Source organism: Xyrauchen texanus, chromosome 47 (assembly GCF_025860055.1).
Source record: "Xyrauchen texanus isolate HMW12.3.18 chromosome 47, RBS_HiC_50CHRs, whole genome shotgun sequence".
Classification (NCBI taxonomy): Eukaryota; Metazoa; Chordata; class Actinopteri; order Cypriniformes; family Catostomidae; genus Xyrauchen; species Xyrauchen texanus.
The window spans coordinates 3589595-3612460 of record NC_068322.1 but is presented as its reverse complement, the minus strand read 5'-3'; the positions used below and the strand labels follow the sequence as shown (position 1 = coordinate 3612460).

General features: G+C 39.7%; 1 protein-coding gene and 1 long non-coding RNA gene across 3 annotated transcripts in view; one reads left to right on the top strand and one right to left on the bottom strand.

Moving 5' to 3' along the window:
* Positions 1-22866, top strand: part of LOC127638732 (uncharacterized) — an 81408-nt gene that overhangs the window by 39340 nt on the left and 19202 nt on the right. The window lies entirely within an intron of this gene.
* LOC127638731 (zinc finger protein AEBP2-like) lies at positions 10324-22838 on the bottom strand. 2 transcript variants are annotated; one of them, XM_052120423.1, is made up of 8 exons: positions 22296-22838; positions 17618-17828; positions 16160-16267; positions 15515-15701; positions 13981-14105; positions 13694-13761; positions 12217-12330; positions 10324-11426 (listed from the first exon to the last, which is right to left on the bottom strand). In XM_052120423.1, exons 1-8 carry the CDS (start codon positions 22724-22726, stop codon positions 11414-11416), a joined length of 1257 nt encoding a protein of 418 aa, XP_051976383.1. In that variant the 5' UTR covers positions 22727-22838; the 3' UTR covers positions 10324-11413. The 2 variants fall into 2 exon arrangements, with proteins under 2 accessions (XP_051976383.1, XP_051976384.1); XM_052120424.1 differs by lacking the exon at positions 10324-11426 and having other exon boundaries at positions 12213-12330.

Sequence of the window (22866 nt, the reverse complement as noted above, 5' to 3'; positions counted from 1 at the left end):
CCACACAGAAAGCTGTATTGTGTGGAACGTGTTGGTCTCCACCAGCAATATCCCCTGATCGCTGAAGCCCGAATCTTCTGAGGTTTTTTCTGACCTAAATTTCAAACGTGCAAAACATTCCCTCGCTGCTGGATGCGGTTTGTGTTGCAGACAGATTTGTAAGTAGCAATTATAAAGCACCGCAAGGAAAATAGTTATAGAGGATTGTCAGTCAAACACTTGATTTCTGACCAAAGAGAACAAATTGCATGAGCCATATCTCTAATATGAACTATGAGGAGAGAAAAAATACAATCTTGCAAGACTAAAATGTCAAGACAACTAAAGGCAAGTTCTTAGAAGGTTGATTTACCCAAACATTGTAAACACTTATCGCTCTATCTATATATTGGTATAGAGCTCAACCGAAACTGGATGTTGTTGATGACGATATCTATGGTGGTGGAAAAGGCTGAGGCTGGTAACCCATAAATCAGTTTTTAAAATTGATTTATGAATATAAAAATGTTAATAATTAGTATTAACAATTGTGCATTCATTAAACAGTGCCGATAATGGAGCCTCTATTGCAATGTTCTATATGCAAGAATTCACGAAATAAAGCTTTTTATAGCCTCTATTTTCATTACATAATTTGTTTTTAATATTTTATTATTATTATTATTATATTACAGTGCTAAGTTGGGAGAGAGCATGTGCTGACATTTCCATATAGTCAAATAATGTTCTTTGCTTGTGCACGCTTGAACATTTCATTATTAAATATAAATAAATAAATATGCATTGAATTTATTACTGTTTCTTTGAGCATCATGACTAGCCCGACACGGCAACATTGGCTCAATGTGAGGCATCATTTTAAGTTGCGCATGACTGTTTGATCGACTAATGGCAGACAGGGCGAGTGTTCAGGGAATTGGTTAAAAAAGAAAAGTACTTATTTTGCAATTATGTTTGGTTAAATGTGAAGACTATGAGGCAATTCAAATATATATTCAAATATATTTTCCACAGTCATATAATTATGAGTCTCACGCCATTAAATCCAGAGCAGGAATTCCGTTCAGTTGAACTGAGGAACACTAAAACTACAAACAGTCATTGAAAGAACAACTGTAACCGAACTTCTCTGATATCACTAAATGGTCAAATTAATGTGGATTCATCCTTTACTGAAATTATTAATAAAATATTGTCTTGCTTCGATAAGCCATTTATGTCATTTTTATAAAAAAAAAATGAAGTCGAGCACATCTCAAATTCTATATTGTGTTCAATAGAATTCTGTGCTGGATTTTCGTAAAAGAAAAATTATTTAAAGGTTTTTAATAAAAAGCCGGACTCATTTGTCTTCTTGAGGCCCACTTTCCACCCCCCTCCCCCGCTCTACAGAGGACAACTTTATTTTTACTTAAATCAAACAGATTGGAAGTACATGTTGTGGAAAGACGGGTATATATTAGAACATACAGGACAATAACATGTTTAAAATCAGACAATCCTTAGGAAAAAAATGAAAAATAAGAAAACAAATAAACAAAATAGTACATATGTATGTATATATGCATGGCCGATTTGGGTGTGGATGTTAACATATAAAAAGAGAACAAAACGAAACAACATTGCTAACGCAAATGATAAGCTAAGAGATATATAGAGAGTAATAAAAGGAAGGGGAAATTATTTGTCTGTGAATGTGCTTATTGGATATGATGTATTATTGTTGAGGCTAACTTCGTAGATAACATTTTATATATTCTGAAAATGCAAAAAAAAAAAAAAATCATAATTTGGCAAAATAACAGCTTGATTGGAAATTATGCATCCAAAAAAATGTCCTGTTTACAAATGTTAGGGACAAAATTGCTTGCAGTGGAAATCACACCACAACTGTGGGCAAGTAGTTATTATTAATTCAATTATAGCAATTGTTTTCAGACAATAAATATTGAAATGTTTTATACATTGAATGTTAAAAAGTGTATTTCACTTTTTTTTTGTGATAATTTTTTTTTTTAATCATATATTATACAAATAACAGCAAAACACATACAGAATCAATACTTAACACCCACTAATTCACTCTTTGTTTAAGTGATCACAGTTTTAAACATGTAATAATGTGATTTTATTTTCAAATGGATTTTCATAGTTTAATATTGAAAGTCTGGCTCAAGGCTAACACAATAAAATCTAATTGTTAGCACATAGGAGGAGTGCATAATGCATATTTTCTAGTGTGTTTTATTAGTTTCGTTTGCAACAGCAATCTTTTTAGAGTTTCCTTTAAAACTTGATTATCCTTGACTGCAAGAACTTGGCATAGTAATTAAAAAGCAGCAATAAATCTCAATGTTTGGTGAGACGCCATACGCTCTAAACAAACACTTAATGTGAATCTGCAACTCAATCTTTACAGCTCAATGATCTGAGCACAAACTCTGAGTACACAGCCGCATGTGGGATTTGTGGGAAAAGCGTGATGTCATCACGGCCGTAGCGGCCCTCCAGAGAGTCAGCCTCTCTTGTTCTAATTAGGGGAAGATTGCTATAATTTACCCGGTCCAAAAATGAGGCTGCCACAGGGTGTTTCAGCAGCCTACAACTGCTGTAGAATGACGCACATGCCCCCCTTTGCAAATCTCAAAATGGTGCTCGGTTATCACGCTGCATGTCAACTTTAAAAGACAAAGAACCGCTGTCAACATCCCATTCTTGGCCAATACAATGTGCGGTTATTAAAAAAATGAAAATTCTGTTCTTTACTCACCATAATGTCATTCCAAACCCATATGACTATCTGTCTTCCGTTAAACACAAAAAGGAGAAACTTTACAGAAGGTGCTGGCCGCTCTTTTCCATGCAACAATTATGAATGGAGACTGAGGCTTTCAATCTTTAAAAAGTATGCAAAAGACCATAAAGATGGTCCGTACAACTTGTGCTTGTTTTTTCCAAGTCTTTTGAAGCCATACTAATAGCTTTGAGTGAGGTGAGGCAAGAATTTCAGTTGTTATTCACTGATAATCTTCTGCTCCAGTAAGCTGTCAACTCGAGAGCCGTTGTGATCGGTGGATAATTTATTCCCGTTTTGTGAACTGGATAAAATCAGACTTAATGAAAGATTTGCAATTCTTGATTCGGGCATTGCTTTTTCTCTCACGAATGCATGAATCAGAACTAGGATGAATGTCAAGATTTTTAGGTAATGATGACTCATTTTGGTCTGTTCCTCACACAAAGCTTTCATATGACTTCAGAATACTTAGCAAATTATTCACATGAACCACACTTTTATGATACTATGCTCTTATATGGAATGAGCAAATCAATATTGAATATTGTTCCACGTGGCTTTGTTTTCGTTCCATATACAGAAAAATGTTCGGCAGCTCACAGTGAAACGGAGCAAAACAAGCCTTGTTTGTGTTTCATAAGTCTTGGACAGGCTCGCAGACAGGCAGGCACAGGAACAGTTTTTCCCTCAGGCTGTCCATCACAGGAACAGTTAAAACTGCCCCATTGAGCAATAACTATGTGCAATACACTGCTTAGTATACATTTATCTAACACATCCTACCTCTTCTGCCATTACATTCCCTTTCACTATCTGTATATAACAGATTTGTATTTGTACATACGTATACACCGATCAGCCACAACATTAAAACCACCTGCCTAATATTGTGTAGGTCCCCCTTGTGCCGCCAAAACAGTACCAATCTACATCTCAGAATAGCAGTCTGATATTATATTCTTCTCACCACAATTGTACAGAGTGGTTATCTGAGTTACTGTAGACTTTGTCAGTTCGAACCAGCCTGGCCATTCTCCGTTGACCTCTCTCATCAACAAGGCGTTTCCATCCACAGAACTGCCATCACTGGATGTTTTTTGGTTTTAACACCATTCGGAGTAAATTCTAGAGATTCTTGTGTGTGAAAATCCCAGAAATACTCAAACCAGCCCGTCTGGCACCAACAATCATCCATGTGATTATCTAATCAGCCAATCGTGTGGCAGCAGTACAGTGAATAAAATCATGCATATGCGGGATAGGAGCTTCAGTTAATGTTCACATCAACCATCAGAATTGGGAAAAAATGTGATCTAAGTGATTTGGAGCGTGGCATGATTGCTGGTGCCAGACGGGATTCTATTTTTTATTATCTCTGTAGGTGTATTGTTTGTACACTGGAAGCTTCTGTCACCGAGACAAATTCCTTGTACATGTAAGCATACTTGGCAATAAAGCTCATTCCGACTCTGATCCGATTCAGACAGTGAAGCCAAGCGACGATGACACACTCACACAAAGATTAGAAATGCATCCAAAACAATAAGTCACTGCAGCATTGAATGATCAGATTCAATCCACTTGATAAGATGCAGGGCTGTATCTCCATCTGACAAGCAGAGAGAGCTTCATAAATCGTGGCGATGACGTGATCAAGGACAGAGGGAGGGAAAACACAAGCAAATCCCAGGCTGCATTTACACTGTCACACAATAAAACAAACAGTCTTGGTGCCGTGTGTCTGGCAAAGAAACCAAGCAATACTCAGCCGCTAAAAATAGCAGTGGACTAGAGCGATGTCCATGTATTGGTCAAGCAGTCTGACTGGCCTCATCTGTGTTTAAACTCCTTGTGGATGTTACATTCTTGAAAATGGAATTCTGATGTTTTAATCTGTACAAACAGTTAAGAATAATAAAAACATCCATTACACGCATCAAAGAGCCTTTTCAAGGCCAGGAACATACTGTGCACATATTCCACACTTCACTAGTCTTCTACGTAAACACTTGTACAATGTATGGAAGTGTGCGTTGCCGTTGTGCAGACTTGAATATACACTCACCGGCCACTTTATTACATTTATTCATTTGGCAGATGCTTTTATCCAAAGCGACTTACAAAAGAGGATTACATTATAAGCGAATCATTTTAAGGAAACAGTGATACGAAAAGTGCCGTATTCAAGTTATTATTTTTTAGTGACTGGTTAAGTGCGCATGGAAAGATGTTTAAGATTTTAGCTGTTTTTTGAAGACAGAAAGTGAGTCATCTTCACATATGTAGTTGGGCAGGTCAATCCACCAATGTGGTACGATGAAGCCGAAAGTCTAGGTAAAGTGTTTTGGTGCCTCTTTGTGTTGGGGATGGCAAGGTGACGTTCCTTAGTCAACGGTGGGATTATAGCTCTGCAGAATTGATTTTAGGTATGCTGGAGCAGAACCGATGTTTGTTTTATATGCCAGCATCAGAGCCTTGAATTTAATACGTGCATGAACCGGCAGCCAGTGGAGAGAGAGGAGGAGTGGTGTAATATGCGCTCTCTTTGGTTCATTAAAGAACCACAGGAGTGGCTTTAAAGAACCACAGGAGTGGCTTTAGACCACTACACCACAGGAGTGGTGGTGGTGTAGTGGACTAAAGCACATCACTGGTAATCAGAAGGTCGCTGGTTCGATCCCCACAGTCACCACCATTGTGTCCTTGAGCAAGGCACTTAACTCCAGGTTGCTCCGGGGGGATTGTCCTGTAATAAGTGCACTGTAAGTCGCTTTGGATAAAAGTGTCTGCCAAATGCATAAATGTAAATGTAAAACATGGGTCAGGAGCTTCAGTTAATGTTCACATCAACCATCAGAATGGGGAAAAAATTTGATCTCAGTGATTTGGACTATGGCATGATTGTTGGTGCCAGACGGGCTGGTTGAGTGTTTCTGTAACTGCTGATCTCTTGGGATTTCCACACACAACAGTCTCTAGAACTTACAAAAGAGAAAAATGAACACAGAGGACGGTTTACACAAATACCGCTAATCAATGGTTTTGGCGATAAAACTAATTTCATTCCATGCCAAAAATCATCAATGAAAAGGTTTAATCTAATTAAAAATTTACCATTTTAAACAATATATGTATGTGGTATTTTTATGCATCTTGGAGCTAATAGAGCAAGGGTTTTCAACCGTTCAGTGTATGCGCCCCCCGGTTTAATACAAGTTAAGCTCAATTGTCAGCATTTGTGGCATAATGTCGATGACCAAAAATATGAAAAAAAGCAAAAAATCAAAGTTACAGTGAGGCACTTACAATGGATCTTAATGGTGCCAATTTTTGGAGGGTTTAAAGGCAGAAATGTGATGCTTATAATTTTATAGAAGCACTTACATTAAATCTTCTGTTAAAACTTTATTTTTATAGTCGAGCTGTAAAGTAGTATAAACGATTGTTTTTATGGTTGTTTTAGGGTTTACAGTGTGAAGGCATCATGGCAACAAAGTTATAAAATTGGATATAACTGTCCAAAAAAACAAAAAGGCTAGTAAGTGGGTTTATTACACTAAAATAGTGTTAATACGCATATTGTTCATGTCTTTTGGCTATGCTTTTGAAACGTTCAAAAATTTGTCCTCATTCACTTCCATTGTAAGTGCCTCAACTGTAACCTAAATTTGTTACTCTTAAGAAAAGGTGGGAGTCCAAATACTTTTTGTGGAAATCAATTTCTGAGTTTAACTTGTATTGAACTTACTCCCAGGACATACTACTTCACAAACTAAATACTGTACTACCGTTCGTTTCCGTTGTTTCTGAATGCTAAGACTGCATTGAAGGGACTTGCATTCCTATGAAGACCAGTCTTGTCATGCTATTTTGGTAGAACAAACTCAGAAGAAGAGTACATCGAATGCATAGTGCGCAACAGTGTCCACCCACCTTTTCAGTCAGCTGGGTTACGGAAGTACTTTTTGCATTATTTTTTGCATAGGCATTTCATAATATCCTCCATAGAATAGTTGTAAGCAACCAGCTCCGGGTGAAATCAAAACATCACTAACTTTATTTTGAGGCCAAAATCCTACAATCCTATGAAGACTTGCAAAAGATGAAAATAAATAAAAACTAGGAGAATATGTAAAACTATTGATTTTAGTTTGTTGATTATAAGTATACAAACAATATATGTTATGTCTATTGCAAAATACAGTATAGGTTGTAGTTTAGGGGTAACAGGAGACCGACTCGTTCATTGGAGTGGACGTTTCTCCGAGGCACGTTTCACTGGCTTTGTTGACCGCGGTACTCTGATTGGTGAAGCTTTCTCTGCTGGACCATGGGAAATGTAGTTGTTCACCAGTAACGCAGCCATCAAACATGAATTTTAAACAATACATTTGAAATAGTGTAGACTGATGGCTTCAATGGAAGCATATACCATCGATGACCAACCTCAGAGCTCGTGGTAGATCTGCCTTCAAAGGTTTATAAGTTATTTATGGAAAAATGAATGGGATGTTTATTTATGGAACCAGACTTTTGCGCCCACTTATTCAGCCCTCTGGGTTCCGCAAGTATTTTTCCCGTTTGTTATTTTCCATAGGCTTTTCATAAAATCTTGTTACTTACTGCTTTAGAAGGTAGCTGCCCGTGTAGACAATCAAAGCAAGGCAGCTCACTAGGTTCTCAAACTAAGGTAAATAAAAAAAGGCTATGGTACTACAAGAAGCATGTATTGCGGTCTTCCTCTTTCGGTGTCCATTAGATATTGGATATGATATTTCTCTTTTCATCTCTCCCTGTGGTTTAAATGAGACCCACATAAACCCATCAGTGATTTGAAACATGTGGGCGGGTCGACAGGGGAGAGCGTCTGTGGGAATGGATGTAAATAGACCCAAAACTGCACTGCAGAATCAGCGTTTGAGTGAAATATGCTCTTGGTTTTGTTACAAACATATTTAGGTCACATACTTACCTTCACTTCAAAAGCCTGGAGAGAGAGCATTATCACGATAATGGCAAAATGCTGTGAAAACAGACGAGCCAGACACTTCAAAACCGGCAAGATGCTGCATCTGAAACTACGAATTCACCAATTAGCCACAACATTAAAACCACCTGCCTAATATCGTGTAGGTCCCCCTCGTGCCACAAAAACAGCTCTGACTCATTGAGGCATGGACTCCACAAGACCTCTGAAGGTGTGCTGAGGTATCTGGCACCAGCAGATGCTTTAAGTCCTGTAGGTTGTGAGGTAGGGGCTCCATGGATCACATTTGTTGGTCCAGGACATCCCATAGATGCTCAATCGGATTGAGATCTGGGGAATTTGCAGCCTGAAACTGAACTTTTGGTCAGGTTTTAGGAGTGAATGCACTTCGCTGCACAGAAAGCTAGAATGCACCCTTGCTCCCTATTCAGAGAATAACTTAAGTGTGCTGTCTGTGTAGAAAAATCACTTCTTCCACGTTGAGGACTTAAACTCATTAAGCAAGTTGCAGTTACACTGTCACTAAGATACCAGGGAAATTAGATCTGATTATATAGTTTCTTTAGGACAAACAGCTCCATTGTCCCGTTCCGGCAGACAGCAGCTGTTGTGTGTTACTCGTAATCAGGACTTGCTTGTTACTCATTGGTATGTTTGGCTATAAAAACTCATTCGGAAAGTAAAAAACTGACCCAAATGTACACTACAAATTTGATCCATATTCAGTTTGATACTTTGACGGTACATTAGTAGCTCTGATACATGTACACCATAATGTTATGCAGTATAAGTGTACTAGACTATATATGCAGGATATTATCGCTCTTACAATATAGGCTCTACTTGAAAATGAACTCCAATGACATTAATACATTTTGCATGTAGTTTCTGTACAATTAGGCTAAATGTACACACTCAAGTGTGAAGTGGTCAGGTGTCCTAAAACAGCGGCCAAACTCAGAGGGCATGTGTGCTTGACAGTGCATCTGACAGTAAGTGCCTGGCAGACGGCCCCCATGCCATGCACCTCCAAGCCAACACTTGCAAGTCTGCCCCCATAAAATGACTCCCAGATGCCCCTGGCCTCCTCATTCCTAATAACAAGAGTCCTGTGTGAGAAACGGGCTGTTTATAAAGCGCACCAGTGACTGCCCACTGTTTCAGCAGCCTTTTATTCAGAAGTATTTTTAAACATTCATTTGACCTACGGAGATAAAAAAATAAACAACAGCATTACAAATTATAGTTTGAAGCAAAACAAAAATGCATCGTTTCTAATATAATTATATGAAACTCACATGGTCTAGACATCAAAGTTACAAGACGGTGTCCTAAAGGGAATGAATTACTCATTCCATAAAACACTGTGACTAAGGTAATGGAATTAAAAACAAGGGTACAATACAAAACTACCGACTTAAAGTCAATGTTTATGAATATAAAAGACTACTTACGTTAACTGGAAAATATTCTAACCTGTACAAATATTTAATTAGTTTGCAAATGTAGGGAGATTTCACTCGATGTCATTCACATCTAGGGTTGCCAACTTTATGCCATGCAAATTTGTGCCACTTGAGCAATACATGACTTTTCGCTGCCCAACTGGGGGAGGGGTTTGCCTTGAGCATTTTGCCGATTAAAGGAATATTCTGGGTTCAATAGAAGTGAAGTTCAATCAACAGCTTTTATGGTATAATGTTGATCACTACATAAAATGATTATGACTTGACATCTTTCGCTAAAATTGAGGTTACGGTGAGGCACTTACAGTGGAAGTGAATGGGGCCAGTATTTGAAGGGTTTAAAGGCAGCATTGTGAAGCTTATAATTGTATAAAGCACTTACATTGATTCAGTTCAACTTGTATTTCCTGAAGAATACCATCACTTAAAGGAACAGTACACCCAAAAATGAAAATTCTCTCATCGTTTACTCACCCTCATGCCATTCCAGATGTTTATGACCTTTTTTCTGCAGAACACAAAACATTTGAGAAGAATATCTCAGCTCTGTAGATCCATACAAATGCAAGTGAATGGGTGCAAAAATGTTGAAGCTCCAAAAAACATCAGTCAGCATAAAAGTACACCAAAAGTGGTTAAATCCATGAGTTCAGAAGCAATATGACAGATGTGGGTAAATCCCTTTTTACTCTAAATCCCCACTTTAACATTTCAGATGTGAAAGTGAAACTAAACAGGCACATGTGGCTTTCAGATATAAAAGTGAAAGTGGAGATTTAGTGTAAAAAAAATATTATAATAATATTAATAAAAAAAATGACTTAAATTTGTATCGGTTTCCCACCCACACCTTTTATATCACTTAAGATATGGAGACTTATGGATTACTAGGTTTCCTTTATGTGATTTTTGGAGCTACAAATGTCTGATCACCATTAACTTGTATTGTACAGACCTACAGAGCAGAACAATTCTTCTAAATATCTTCATTTGAGTTCTGCAGAAGAAAGTCATTCACATCTGTGATGGCATGAGCGTGAGTAAATGATGAGAGAATTTTCATTTTTGGGCAAATGATTCCTTTAACAAGCTCATAGCTTATGGTAGGCCTGCCCTGAAAGGTTTACGTTATCATTAAAATCAATTTTATCACTATTGAAGGGATTTTAACTTCAGGATCCCGACTGTTGCGCTCAATACAGGCTGGAACCAGTGTCAGCAGCAAACCTGCTAGCAACAAGCTAAATCTACAGCCTCAGCACTCGGACTCAAACAAAACCATCAACAATATTCAGATTTTGTATCTTTACTGCAAAAACAGAAGTATGATCTATAGGGAACAGGGTATTATTACATGTTCTAAGAAGAACCATCAGTATTGATCTAAACGGTTTTCCTAAGTGCATTAGCCTAAATGCTAATGTTAGCGTTAGCACCATCACATTGAGATGTCTATATACACCTTGGCTTGTGTATAGCTCAAACAGAGATCATGCATAAATGGTGCACACAGTGAGGTGATATTGTTGGATCCTCATCATCAGAGAGCCGAGCAGCAGTTATGAGAGTGTGCGTGATCGGGGGAAAATCACTACATTTTATCTGCCATCCCAAATTTTAAAAAAAAGAAAGAATAACACGCAAAACTGTCACCGTCTATGGAAGCATTTACATCATCCGAAACTATTCAGCCATCACATTCTGTACAATTACCCTTCTCTTTTTTTTGTCAGCTTGGAATTTTACATCTATCTACAGTACAATAAAACTTTGCAGTACAAAAATATATTACAAATCTCCTGGAATATTTACATGGGCACTTTCTTGACAAAGAAATATGATAATCAGAACTTATAAGAGCTTGTCAGATGCAAGGTGGGAAAGTACATTGTTGTAGATAAGAAATTTGCAAAGTCTTCCTCGATAGTTAAAAGTCCAACATCGGCAGAGTTCACAATGTTGTGCCTTTTTTCCCCTCTTCAAGGGATAACAACACATTAAAAATTCACTGCATGCTTTGGCAGACTTGGAGCATGAAAAAGAAGAGAAAAAAAGAAAGGGGGGAAAAAGAAGTCTTTCTCTTGTCTCAAAAGATCTGCGCATCCACTTCTGTTTGGGTACGTCAGCAGGGGCTGACAGAAGCCGCCCTCCCCACCCCGTCTTCTAGAAAAACATCCTAAAAACAAGCAGAGCCCACTTTAGTACAGCATACACACATACACAAACACACGACTCCAGAAACATCATTTCCAATTGCATTTTTGTACCAAACTGATGCATAAACACAGAGGACACGTTCTTCAGAGCAAAAAAAAATGAAGGATGAAAATGAAAGGCATCTGTCTGCACCCCAGGTTTTTTTACGTGGCACATTTTGGGTTGCGTGGGGGAGCTCCATGCTGTCATTAACATGCATGAATACATGCGATTTTGCCCACGAGAATGTTGTCTTGACCACATGCTCAGAATGCATCACATTCCACTCCAATGGATGGTCATATCACAAGCCTGGGTACACAAACTCCTACATGAGCATAATAAACAAAACAATATGTATAATGATAGATTAATAGCTGCTATAACATGGAACGGCATCCTGGAAAAGTTATTTAAGTCTGTGGGAGAAGGTCAAAGGTGAGTTTAGAATATCGGTGACACATGCGGACGATATCGTCAGCTTTTGTTTAATTAACGTCGTCTGTTGGATCAAAGGTTATTGATTTCCCAACCACAGCCTCTCCAAATTCTCCCAGCATGTCATTTGTTTAGGTTTGGAAGGGCCAGTGTTATTTGCTACGACACTGCCTCCATCTGCTGGAGAACATCAGAATTTTTAGGAAACCATCAGACCCTTTGAAAACACATGCTCTTGGTGAGCTCAAAGTCAGATGTAGTGGACGGGTCTTTTGTTCTCAACTTTATTGGTAAAATTTACAGTGAGGTGATAATGTGGATCGGGGCATCACCTGTAGATGTTCGGGTCCAGTAGTACCGCTGTGTCCTGAGGAAGCTGGGAAAGATGGACCACTTTGGTCTTCATCTGAGGACGGTCGCTCTCGCTGACCCAAGCATCTGGAAGTCTGTGGAGATCAGAGACATTATTTTTCCCACCTTTAGAATCTGAAAGTATTAATCGTCTAAAAAAAAAATGTATATAATTTTGGAATCTTGTCATGAAATGATATATTGTATGTTTATTGTTGACATGCATAAATTATTTGCATTGACAAACAATACAGTCTTTTTAAAAATAGCAGCAGTTCATCGAGCGTCTCAAATGCTTTTAGTGGTGGCGTGGAGTGGTGGTGTAGTGGGCTAAAGCACATAACTGTTCATCAGAAGGTTGCTGGTTTGATCCTTGAGCAAGGCACTTAACTCCAGGTTGCTCCGGGGGGATTGTCCCTGTAATAAGTGCACTGTAAGTCGCTTTGGATAAAAAGCGTCTGCCAAATGCATAAATATAAAATGTATTTGTTGTGCACAAATTAATGTGCGTGTAGTCACACGGCTTCTTAACTGTATCTGTGCAATGTGTGATTAGAATTGAATGTTCTTTTTTTGTTATTTTTGATCAACGACAGACTGTAAAGAACAGAAAGTATATTCAAAATAGATATTTTTCAATGACAACAAATTACATCGAACGCATCAAACTTTTGCTCTCAACGCAGTGAAAGGATCTCGCTGCTGAACTTCACCACAACACTACTCAATCACTCGCCATTTGAAAAAGTGTTCACGATTATGAAACTTGGCTGACGATTAATTGCAGATTAATATTCTCTTTTAGGGTTTTCACAATTAATTGTCATATACATTTTTATTTTAGGTGTATTTTGCATATTTGTTTGTTTTGTGCATGAGTTTGGCGCGCGCATCAGAGCGCTTGAGAAGCATATCATGCCCAGTCAGGAGCTGCTCTGGTTGGCGTCCGCAGTGAGTCGTGCTGCAACGTGCCTTTGATGGCATTTATATATTTGCTTAAAATTCTCTTATTTGGGCATGATCATGTGATTGGAATTTCAAGTGCAAAATAATCGCATGATTTTCCGATTAATGTGGACGTAGCCGAAGAACACGTTCAAAGGTCTTCTTGTCTTTTCTTTGGAAAGGTTGAAAATGTGGGAAATGCTTAGTGTTGGACAAGCATCAAGACAACATTTCAGACAGTTAGTCCATGAGAGATTAAGTGAAAAAGATGCAATACGTTCGATTTGAACTCCTATTTACAATCCCACCAATTGATTTCAAACTGCTCACGAAACAAACTTAAAAGGTCTTCTAGTGTCCTGTGCGAATGAAGATTCGAGGGTTTAACCGGAGACCATAAAAAGCCGCATGTAAGTTAAGAAATTGTTTTCCATGAATGGAAGTAACCTTTAATAAATGACTGACATTATGTGCAGGGCTCTGAGGTGAGCAGAGCACCGTTCATTTACTTACATGTCCTCTGGCATCCAATGAAGCAGCACCTTCACCTTCCCAGAATCCTCCTTCCGCCTGGCGATCACCTGCAACACAAAATAATTGAGAACTCCTGTTTCAGGACCACCTAAAACATTCAAACAGTAACGACGACACATTCGCATACTGCAGATAAAGTACGAGTAGCATGAGTAGCATGCCACTTCCAGCATAGCTTTAGTCATTTTTGATGTACACAAAGAAGCTATTTGAAGCTGTGCGCGCACTGCCCTCTGCTGTGAGGGAGGTGCATTGCAGGTACTCACCGTACTGTGAAAGACCACACTGTGACCTTTGCCCTGACTCTCAATGTGGGTTGCTAGATTGAGGCAGATGGCGCGATGGCGGATTGCATCCATCGTTTGAGCGTCGAAAAAATCATGAGGCCGTGCTAGGGGAGGAAACAAATGGGAGTTTTAAAATGAGACTTTGTTTTCACATTTTGTTATTTTGCAGTCGGAGAGTGCTCTGTGTTAGAATTTCATCTTATGTATGAGAAATATATTATTGTTGTTGTTATAAGACATAATAAGAATACACAAGAATTATTTTTTATTATTTAATGCCATTTTTATAATTTACTACTACAATTTATTTGGCCTATTACTACTACTACTAGATTTTAATGACATTTTAATTGGTATAAATATTCATCACAAGATAAATCATCCTGCTTCACCCTCCTCATTTTCTTGACAAGGCATTTGCACTAACATCACATATTAATTTCCTAAAATTTCTAAACAAAACATTTTTTTTTTTAGAGCTGTAGACACTTTAAGTGATGTGGTGATTAATCAATCAAATTGATCACAATTAATCGCATATCAACATTTGTTAAGAAAGGCTCACAATTGGTCCTGGGTGTCTCAGCGAGTAAAGACACTGACTATCACCCCTGGAGTAGCGAGTTCGAATCCAGGGTGTGCTGAGTGACTCCAGCCAGGTCTCTTAAGCAACCAAATTGGCCCGGTTGCTAGGGAGGGTAGAGTCACATGGGGAAACTGCCGTGGTCGCTATAATGTGGCTCTCGCTCTCGGTGGGGCATGTGGCGAGTTGTGCGTGGATGCCGTGGAGAATAGCGTGAAGTCTCCACACGTGCGACGTCTCCGCAGTAACGCGCTCAACAAGCCACGTGATAAAATGCACGGAGTGACGGTCTCAGACGCGGAGGCAATTGAGATTCGTCCTCCGCCATCCGGATTGAGGCGAGTCACTACAAGGCCCCCAAATAAAGATAATTATAATTTAAATAAATATAAATGTAATATAAAATAAATACAAGTTCTATGTAAAGTCAAAGCTGAGGCTGCCCCCTGCTGACTGCGGGGGTATTATTAACTGTGCTATATTTTTTTAATTTTCATATAATTAATAGCATTTAATTAACACATTAAATCGACAGCCATAATCCTTTTAATAACATATTAATTGTAATGGTATAGACCAATGTAATATTATGCCTAACCCTAATCTATATCCAATGACAACTAATCTAAACAGCCTATTAGAGGAACACGTCCCACTATGGTTTCCTTGAATCTCAGAAATGTGCTGAATCCAGTGTCTGTAACAAAGAGTCAGTGTTTCATTTCATTCTCTGGAAATTGAGCAACTAGATGCACATAGACTTTACAGGGGAGACATTGATCTCTCACGTTTTGGTTGATCTTATCAGTTTCTTCAGCTCTCTTCAAGCAAAACTGTTGCATTGTACAGCCCTGTTGAGTTTGATTCTTTTAAAGGGGACTCTGACCAAGAACCAGCCTGAAGCAGCATTCTGATTGCATTGATACGTACGCAATGACCTGCGTCGCTTGCACTTGAGTTTCCTCCGTTTGTTGATGCCCGCTTTGGACGGCGACTCTTCCTTCACCTTGCTTTGGCTGGAGAGTTTGGAGGAATTCTGTGAGCTGAAGTGGGTTGGCACATGGCGCGCTAGCCCCCCCTGGGAGGCGAAGGTGGCATTGCAACCGCCCACTACACACTGAACAGAAACAGACAGACTGGTCCGAGTCATTACAGTAAATAAAAAACAGCTCATATTAAGTCTATGCAACATGACAGCGTGATATGTATGCACAATTTTACTTATATGAACTGTATGAAATTGTAAATGAAACCTGTCAGGCATATTTCAAACCAAAATCAAAAAATAAATTAAGCAATTAAGTATATATGGTGCATAATGAAAATACATCATAATAGTATTAGTTGTGTTGCTTTTGAGAATTTAGGGGTGACAATGTGCATAATTGACATGAAAATAATATCATAATGCAAAGAAAAAACAAAAGAACTTGAAGGGTCCTAAAATATGCTTTTTTTTTTCCTTTTGATTTTTTTCTCGGTGAAATGTGACCTGGACATGTTTTCGTGAGATTCACTGAGTAAAACACAATTAGTCCTTGTTCAAAACACATTTAAGGGCATCCTCCCCCCAACCTTGAATGGTTTGTCTCCGCTGTGTGACAGCATATGTCTCTGTAGCCAGCTCTGACTGGTGGACGGGGTGTTATAAACCTTACAGCCTTTCCAGAGACACACAAACACCTGCAGGGAGAAAATACGTGAACAGTATGTAAGAAATGAACACCATACAGTGGCCACAAAAACGATTTTTGGACACTTCAATTCAAACTTAAAAATGTCTGAATGTCTTTGCATTAGATAAAATATCAAACCATCTATGCTCAAATACTGCCAGAGCTTTTCTCAGAAATAACTCATTATGTCCCTTAAAGGTACAGTTCACCCAAAACTGAAAGTTCTCTCATCCTCATAATATCCCGTGTGTGTACGACTTTCTTTCTTCACTAGAACACATTTGAAGAAAAATAGAAAAATATCTCAGCTCAGTAGGTCCTTAAAATGCAAGTGCATGGAGATTTCTCTTTTGAAGCTCCAAAAATCTCCAGCGGTTACATTAATGTCTTCTAAAGTGACACGATTACTTTTGGTGAGAAAAATATCAATATTTAAGTACTAAATCCAGTAACTATAATCCAACGCTTCAGGAGAGGGTGGAGTCCAAGCGGTCTCTTGTGTGACGTATTTTGTGTTGCTATGGATACCGACGTAATCTCTCGTTCTCCACTCGGTTGAGGCATCCAGGATGAGCACACAAATGCACCATTGTGAGAAAAGAAACAGATAAATACAGATCTAAACCAAAAACAACCTATGTAACCTACTGTGCAGCGTTCCTCCATCTCACTTGTAAACAGCGCTGCTCTTCCGGCTGTGTTTCAAATGCCAGAATGATTACGTCACACGCGTGTACCGCTGCAGAAAGGAAGCATGGTTTAGAGTGAAAAAAAGTGCTTAAATATGTATCTTTTTCACACCAAGAAGACATTAATTTAACCGCTGGAGTCATGTGGATGACATTTATGCTGACAGTCTGTAATTTTGAGATTCAAAAGAGAAATCTCCATTCACTTGCATTTTAAGGACCTACTGAGCTGAGAAATAGTTCTATATTTCTTCAAATGTGTTCTGGTGAAGAAATAAAGTCATACACACTTGGGATATCATGAGGGTGAGTTTTCAGTTTTGGGTGAACTGTTCCTTTAATGGCTTTTAATCAACTGTTGTGGCAGTGATTTTTAGTGCATGTATCAAGTCAGTTCCCCCTCAAGTTCACACAGTTCCACTAACGTTTGACAATTATAAAACGTCATAATTTTGAACAGTATATCTATTATTTTAGCATTTAAAACCAAACAAACCAATAGTTGTGAAAGGATTTGCTTGACAAGTGTGCTTGTGCTAAAGTTCTTTAAAATACTGTAAGAGCCACTTGCTTTAATATTCAGTTTTTCAGTGCAATGACATTCAGACATTAAGAGTCCCAATCCTTTTTGGGTTACTGTACATGTAAACACACACACACACACTGACCCCTCCGCACTGGCCGTCCACATGCAGTCCGCGGATGTGTTCAGCCAGGTCTGGGCTGGTGTTAAAGAGCATGTGGCACTGGTCCCAGCAGCAGGGGTAAGATGAGCCCTTAACAGATGACGTAGACACCCCGCCGAGCCCATTCATCATAGCTGGAGTAGAACGGCCACTGGACGCGATGCTCTCCATATCCATCAGAGTACTACTGATACTGAGACACAAACACAAACACAAACGTGACTGGACCCTGGTTTGCAGCTAAATACGGTTTCAACGTTTTCGATTAATCTTTGCTTAATAATGAGGTACAGAGATAAAGATGTGTATATTCTGGAAGATTTGTTATAGGTTTTTCTATTTGGGTATCTGATTGGTTCACATGATAAAGGTGTTACATTTTCTGTATGTGGCAGGGCGGAGGGCGGGGCCGGGTCGTGATCCTACACACCCGGTCCCGTATTAGGCTAATTAAGCCACCGTGAGGGATAAAGGTCGACTGCAGGGTATCGTGCGGGAGAGAGAGATCGTTTATGGACATGTCCGTCGTGTGTGTGTTTATGTTGTCTTTTAAGTTTATCATTAAACCGTTATTTATATCGTCAAGCCGGTTCTCGCCTCCTCCTTTCCATTGATCACTTTACACTACATGAAGGACATGTCCGTAAACGATCTCTCTCTCCCGCACGATCCTCTGCAGTCGACCTTTATCCCTCATGGTGGCTTAATTAGCCTAATACGGGACCGGCTATGTAGGATCACGAACCCGGCCCCGCCCTCCGCCCTGCCACACTGTGTTATGCTTTTTATATACAGTAAATATGATGATTTTTAATTAACTCGACAGGGACATGCCATTATTGTTACAAATGTTCTACTGATACCATAATATATATGTGTGCAGCACCATTGATTCAAGAGAATAAAGTATATTTCCATTCAAATTTTCCACCAAAATTATTGTTTTTAGTTTAGGAGTAATCGGTGTCAAATAAACTGGCCCTACAGTCACCCCCACAAAAACATCCAACCATGCTGAACAGATTGAAAGCAAATTGGAAAATGCCACAAATATGGCAAACCTTACCATTATGCCACACACTTCTCTTTGTGCAACTTGTAATGCAACGGCCACATTAACAATAATGAGTGACTCTGAACGGTGAATGAGGCCAAACAGTGGCACACAAACACTGTGATAGTGAGCTTATGAGAGGACAGAGGCACAACTAATGCTAAAACACAGCGAACTCAACTCAACAGGAGTAGCTCCCGAGAGGAGACGAGGGGGCACACACACACACACACACAGGCACTTTTCAGGCTTGACTGCCCACATCTGATGCCAAATCCCAGGATATGCCAGAGCACAGGATGCTGGGTAATCACAAACTACTACAGCCAGACCAACTACAGGTGAAGTGTTTGAAGTGTTCACAGGTGGAACACCTGCATAAGAAGGTCTAAGCTACTGTCTTATTATCTTGACAATATCAAACTAAAATTTGACAAAATTTGAATGCCGGCAGCCCCAATCCTCATTCAATTACATTGTATACTCCTTTAGGGTTACACAAAAGAAAGTCATACAGGTTTAGAATAACACGAGTGACAAGTTCATGACAATTTAACAAATCATCCACATGACTTGTATGACGAACAACAACCTGTCATTCACTACTTGTGATTCTGAAGGCACAAAACATTTCAAAATAAGATTTCTTCAACCTGAGCTTCTCTACTGTCAGTTGTTGTCTGGTCCACACTGTGCCAGATGTCCCACAAAAATGTTACATTCAACCCCCCCCCCCATCTGCCTGAACAGCAGGGCTCAGGGCCTCTGCTCCCATTTTAAGAGTTTGTCTTCCATCCAAAGCTCCACACAGCAGTCTGGCATAGAACATGAACTCCCATCCAATATGAAGTACTTGTGCAAGCTCACAAACACACTAACTTTCTCTGGCATAGAAGAATCCCTTCTTCCAACCCTGGGCTGACCTGACATATTGTGTCCATTGTAAATTTGTTCCACTGTGCCTGCAAATACTCCATAGAGATTCCTCATTTGCCGGGAGTCAGGCTGTCTACTGTACACACTCAACACACAGTGCAATACGAGGAATCCATATTCTAAGTCTAGTGCCTATAGACTCAAATAAAAGAGTCATGCCCACTCTATGATGAAGGGAAAGCAAAGGCTTTGACATAAGAGACAAGTGATATTATGACCGTGTCATAAAACCAGTTACCCTGGTGATGTGGAACGATGGCATGTGTCATGGGAATAAAAATACACTGTAACATTGTTGAAGACTACTGTAACGCTGTTTTTCTGTAGTGCGTGATGCCTGGATTAACTCACCTCACAGCTCACTTTCTGTTGTTTGCAACATTGTTACATTGAAAGACATAAAGCTGTTGTTACAATAGCTGCTTTTCCTTTATCGGGCCAGTGCGAGCCAGGGCCTTAAACTGGTCAGTCAGGGTCAATAGCCTCTGACCAATAGCAGCAAGAACAAAATCCCTCTGCATTCCCATCATTGGGCCAAAAGCCCCACAGGACTCCCATAAAATCCACCTTTAAACCGCTGCCCTGGTGCAAACGTCACACACCCCGCCCATTTCCCAAGCCAAAACAAACACGCATGTTATCTAGAATGTCAAGTTTATATTGTATGGAAAATTTAGCTAGCTAGCGAGATAATTTAACATTGACAAGTCACCGACTTTAACTGCCATGGTGTCCCGAGTGGTCTCTCGACGTCCCAGCACACCGTCCATGATTGTAAACCATGGAAAGTTCTTCCTTTGGGCACCGCTTTATCTATCTTAAGATTAAGATTCAACTTTATTGTCATTGTGCAGAGTACAGACAGAGCCAATGAAACGCAGTTGTTTTCACATATCCCAACTAAGCTGGGGTCAGAGTGCAAGGGTCAGCCATGAAACAGCACCCCTGGAGCAGATTGGGTCAAGGGCCTTGCTCAAGGGCCCCAACAGTTGTATCTTGACAATGCTGTGGCTTGAACCCCCGACCTTTCGGTCAGTAACCCAGAGCCTTAAACGCTGTAAAGTGTCCGCAATTGTTTTCGCCGAGATGCAGGTGTGTGACATCACACAAATGAGCTTGGGTGTTATATTTGGTACCAACCTGTAATTTGAAAATCAAATTTCCGATGTTTGTAGAACAGCATTATTCCACCTGAGAACATTACATTTACATTTATGCATTTGGCAGACGCTTTTATCCAAAGCGACTTATAGTGCACTTATTACAGGGACAATCCCCCCGGAACAACCTGGAGTTAAGTGCCTTGCTCAAGGACACAATGGTGGTGGCTGTAGGGATCTAACCAGCAACATTCTGATTACCAGATTACCAGTTATGTGCTTAGACTAATACACCACCACCACCACCACTCCAGATATGAAATATTTAAAACAAATGCTCTCTGTTGCTGATGCCAAGAAACAAATTCATGGGTTCATGACCTCAAGACTAGATTATTGTAATGCATTACTGGGAGGATGTCCAGCAAGATCAATAAATAAATGTCAAATGGTTCAAAATGCAGCTTCAGAGTGCTGACGAGAACCAAGAAATATGATCATATTAGCCCCATTTTATTACCGTTACATTGGCTACCTGTTAAATTACATATTAATTTTAAAATGTATTTAACTATGTACAAAGCTTTGAATGGTCTAGCCCCACAGTACTTAAGTTATATTCCATCATGTCTATTACAATCACAAATTTATGGCCTGTTAATAGTTCCTAGAATATCAAATTTGACAAAAGGATGTTGATCCTTTTCCTATTTGGCTCCTAAACTATGGAAGCGTCTCCCTAACAGTGTATAGGTGATTGTTACAATGTAACATTGTTTCTAAAAATCTACTGGATTGAGTCATCAATTATGGAATTGAATGTCTGTCAGTTGTTTAGCAAAACGCTTTAAGTCAACAACACTTCAACATTATTTTTGTATTGTGGTTCCTTGAATCACAGCTCACTGTTACATTTCTGCTGGTAACTTTGTTACATTGCTTAAAAGACACCAAGATATTGTTACAATGTGTTCCTGGTTATCAAATTCAACACTGTAACACTATTTCCACCATGCGTGCGGTCCCTAGAGTAACTCAACTCACTACTGATTGTAACGTTATTAAACTCTTCAAGAACAAACTTGTTGTAACGGTGCATTTTTGATTGTTACGTTGTTTTTCTGAGCTACTGGTTTGAGTTATCAACTATTGACTGGAATGTCAATCAACTGTTACGTGTGTCAACTCTGTAAAAAAAAATTCTACTGTGGTTCCTTGAGTTACTCACATTGAATCAAAGCTCTCTCCCTATTGTATGCAACATTGTAACAAGGACACAATGCTGTTGTTACAATGTGTTCATGGTTGTCACATTCAACACTGTAACACTGTTTCTACTGTGTGCACTCCCTGGAGTATCTCAATGCACTACTGATTGTAACACTGATTATAGAAACTATTGATGGAGAATCAAATGTCTGTCAGTTCTGTCAACACTGTTACCATGTGCTCCTGCTGTGTCTCTGATTGTTACAATGTAACATTGTTGGCTTTTAAATTACAGAATGGAATGTCTGTTACACTTTTAAATTGTTTGTCAACACTGTTACATTGTATCACACACACGCACCTGTCCTCAGAGTCCATGCGGTTGAGCGGCTCTCCATCAGAGGATAAACTGATCTCTAAACTCGCGCGTCTCTTCATGACGCCGACGCCGCTTTTCTCCGCCGGTGAGGACGCGTTCTCCTCCTCCTCCTTTTGTTCTCTCTTCAGCTGCTCCACCGTCCCGTCCACGCTACCGGGGTTCTTCAGTTGCTCTTTCTCCATTTCCGCTTCGGGTTCTCTTTCATCGTCACCCCCGTCTTCCCTCGTGGCTTCCTCCGGGCTTTGTTCCCTCGATTCTTCGCCGTTGGACTTCTCGTGCGTCTCGCCGTTCACGTCCATCTTAAAGGCCGGTTCCTGGTCGGCGGCGCGCAGGCCAGATTCGCTCCCGTCGCCGTTCTGCTCGCTCGGGTTCGGCGACTCTCGCTCGGAGGCGTCAGAAGTTGTCGAAGTCATCGGGTTAGTCTTCCCGTGTGCGCGGACTGAACGAGTTTAAGGGACGGGAAACGGCTGGAAACGCGGAGACTGGCCGGACGGACGGATCGTGGAACTGCTGGAGGTTGATCGGGGACGCGCGGGGAGGAGCGAACGTGACG

Coding starts and splice junctions, on each gene's coding strand:
- LOC127638731 (XM_052120423.1), bottom strand. CDS start 22,726: ATGACTTCGACAACTTCTGACGCCTCCGAGCGAGAGTCGCCGAACCCG. Junction 16,268..17,617: donor TGGACGGCCAGTGCGGAGGG/GTCAGTGTGTGT, acceptor TTCTCCCTGCAG/GTGTTTGTGTGTCTCTGGAA. Junction 12,331..13,693: donor CATTGGATGCCAGAGGACAT/GTAAGTAAATGA, acceptor TGATCTCCACAG/ACTTCCAGATGCTTGGGTCA.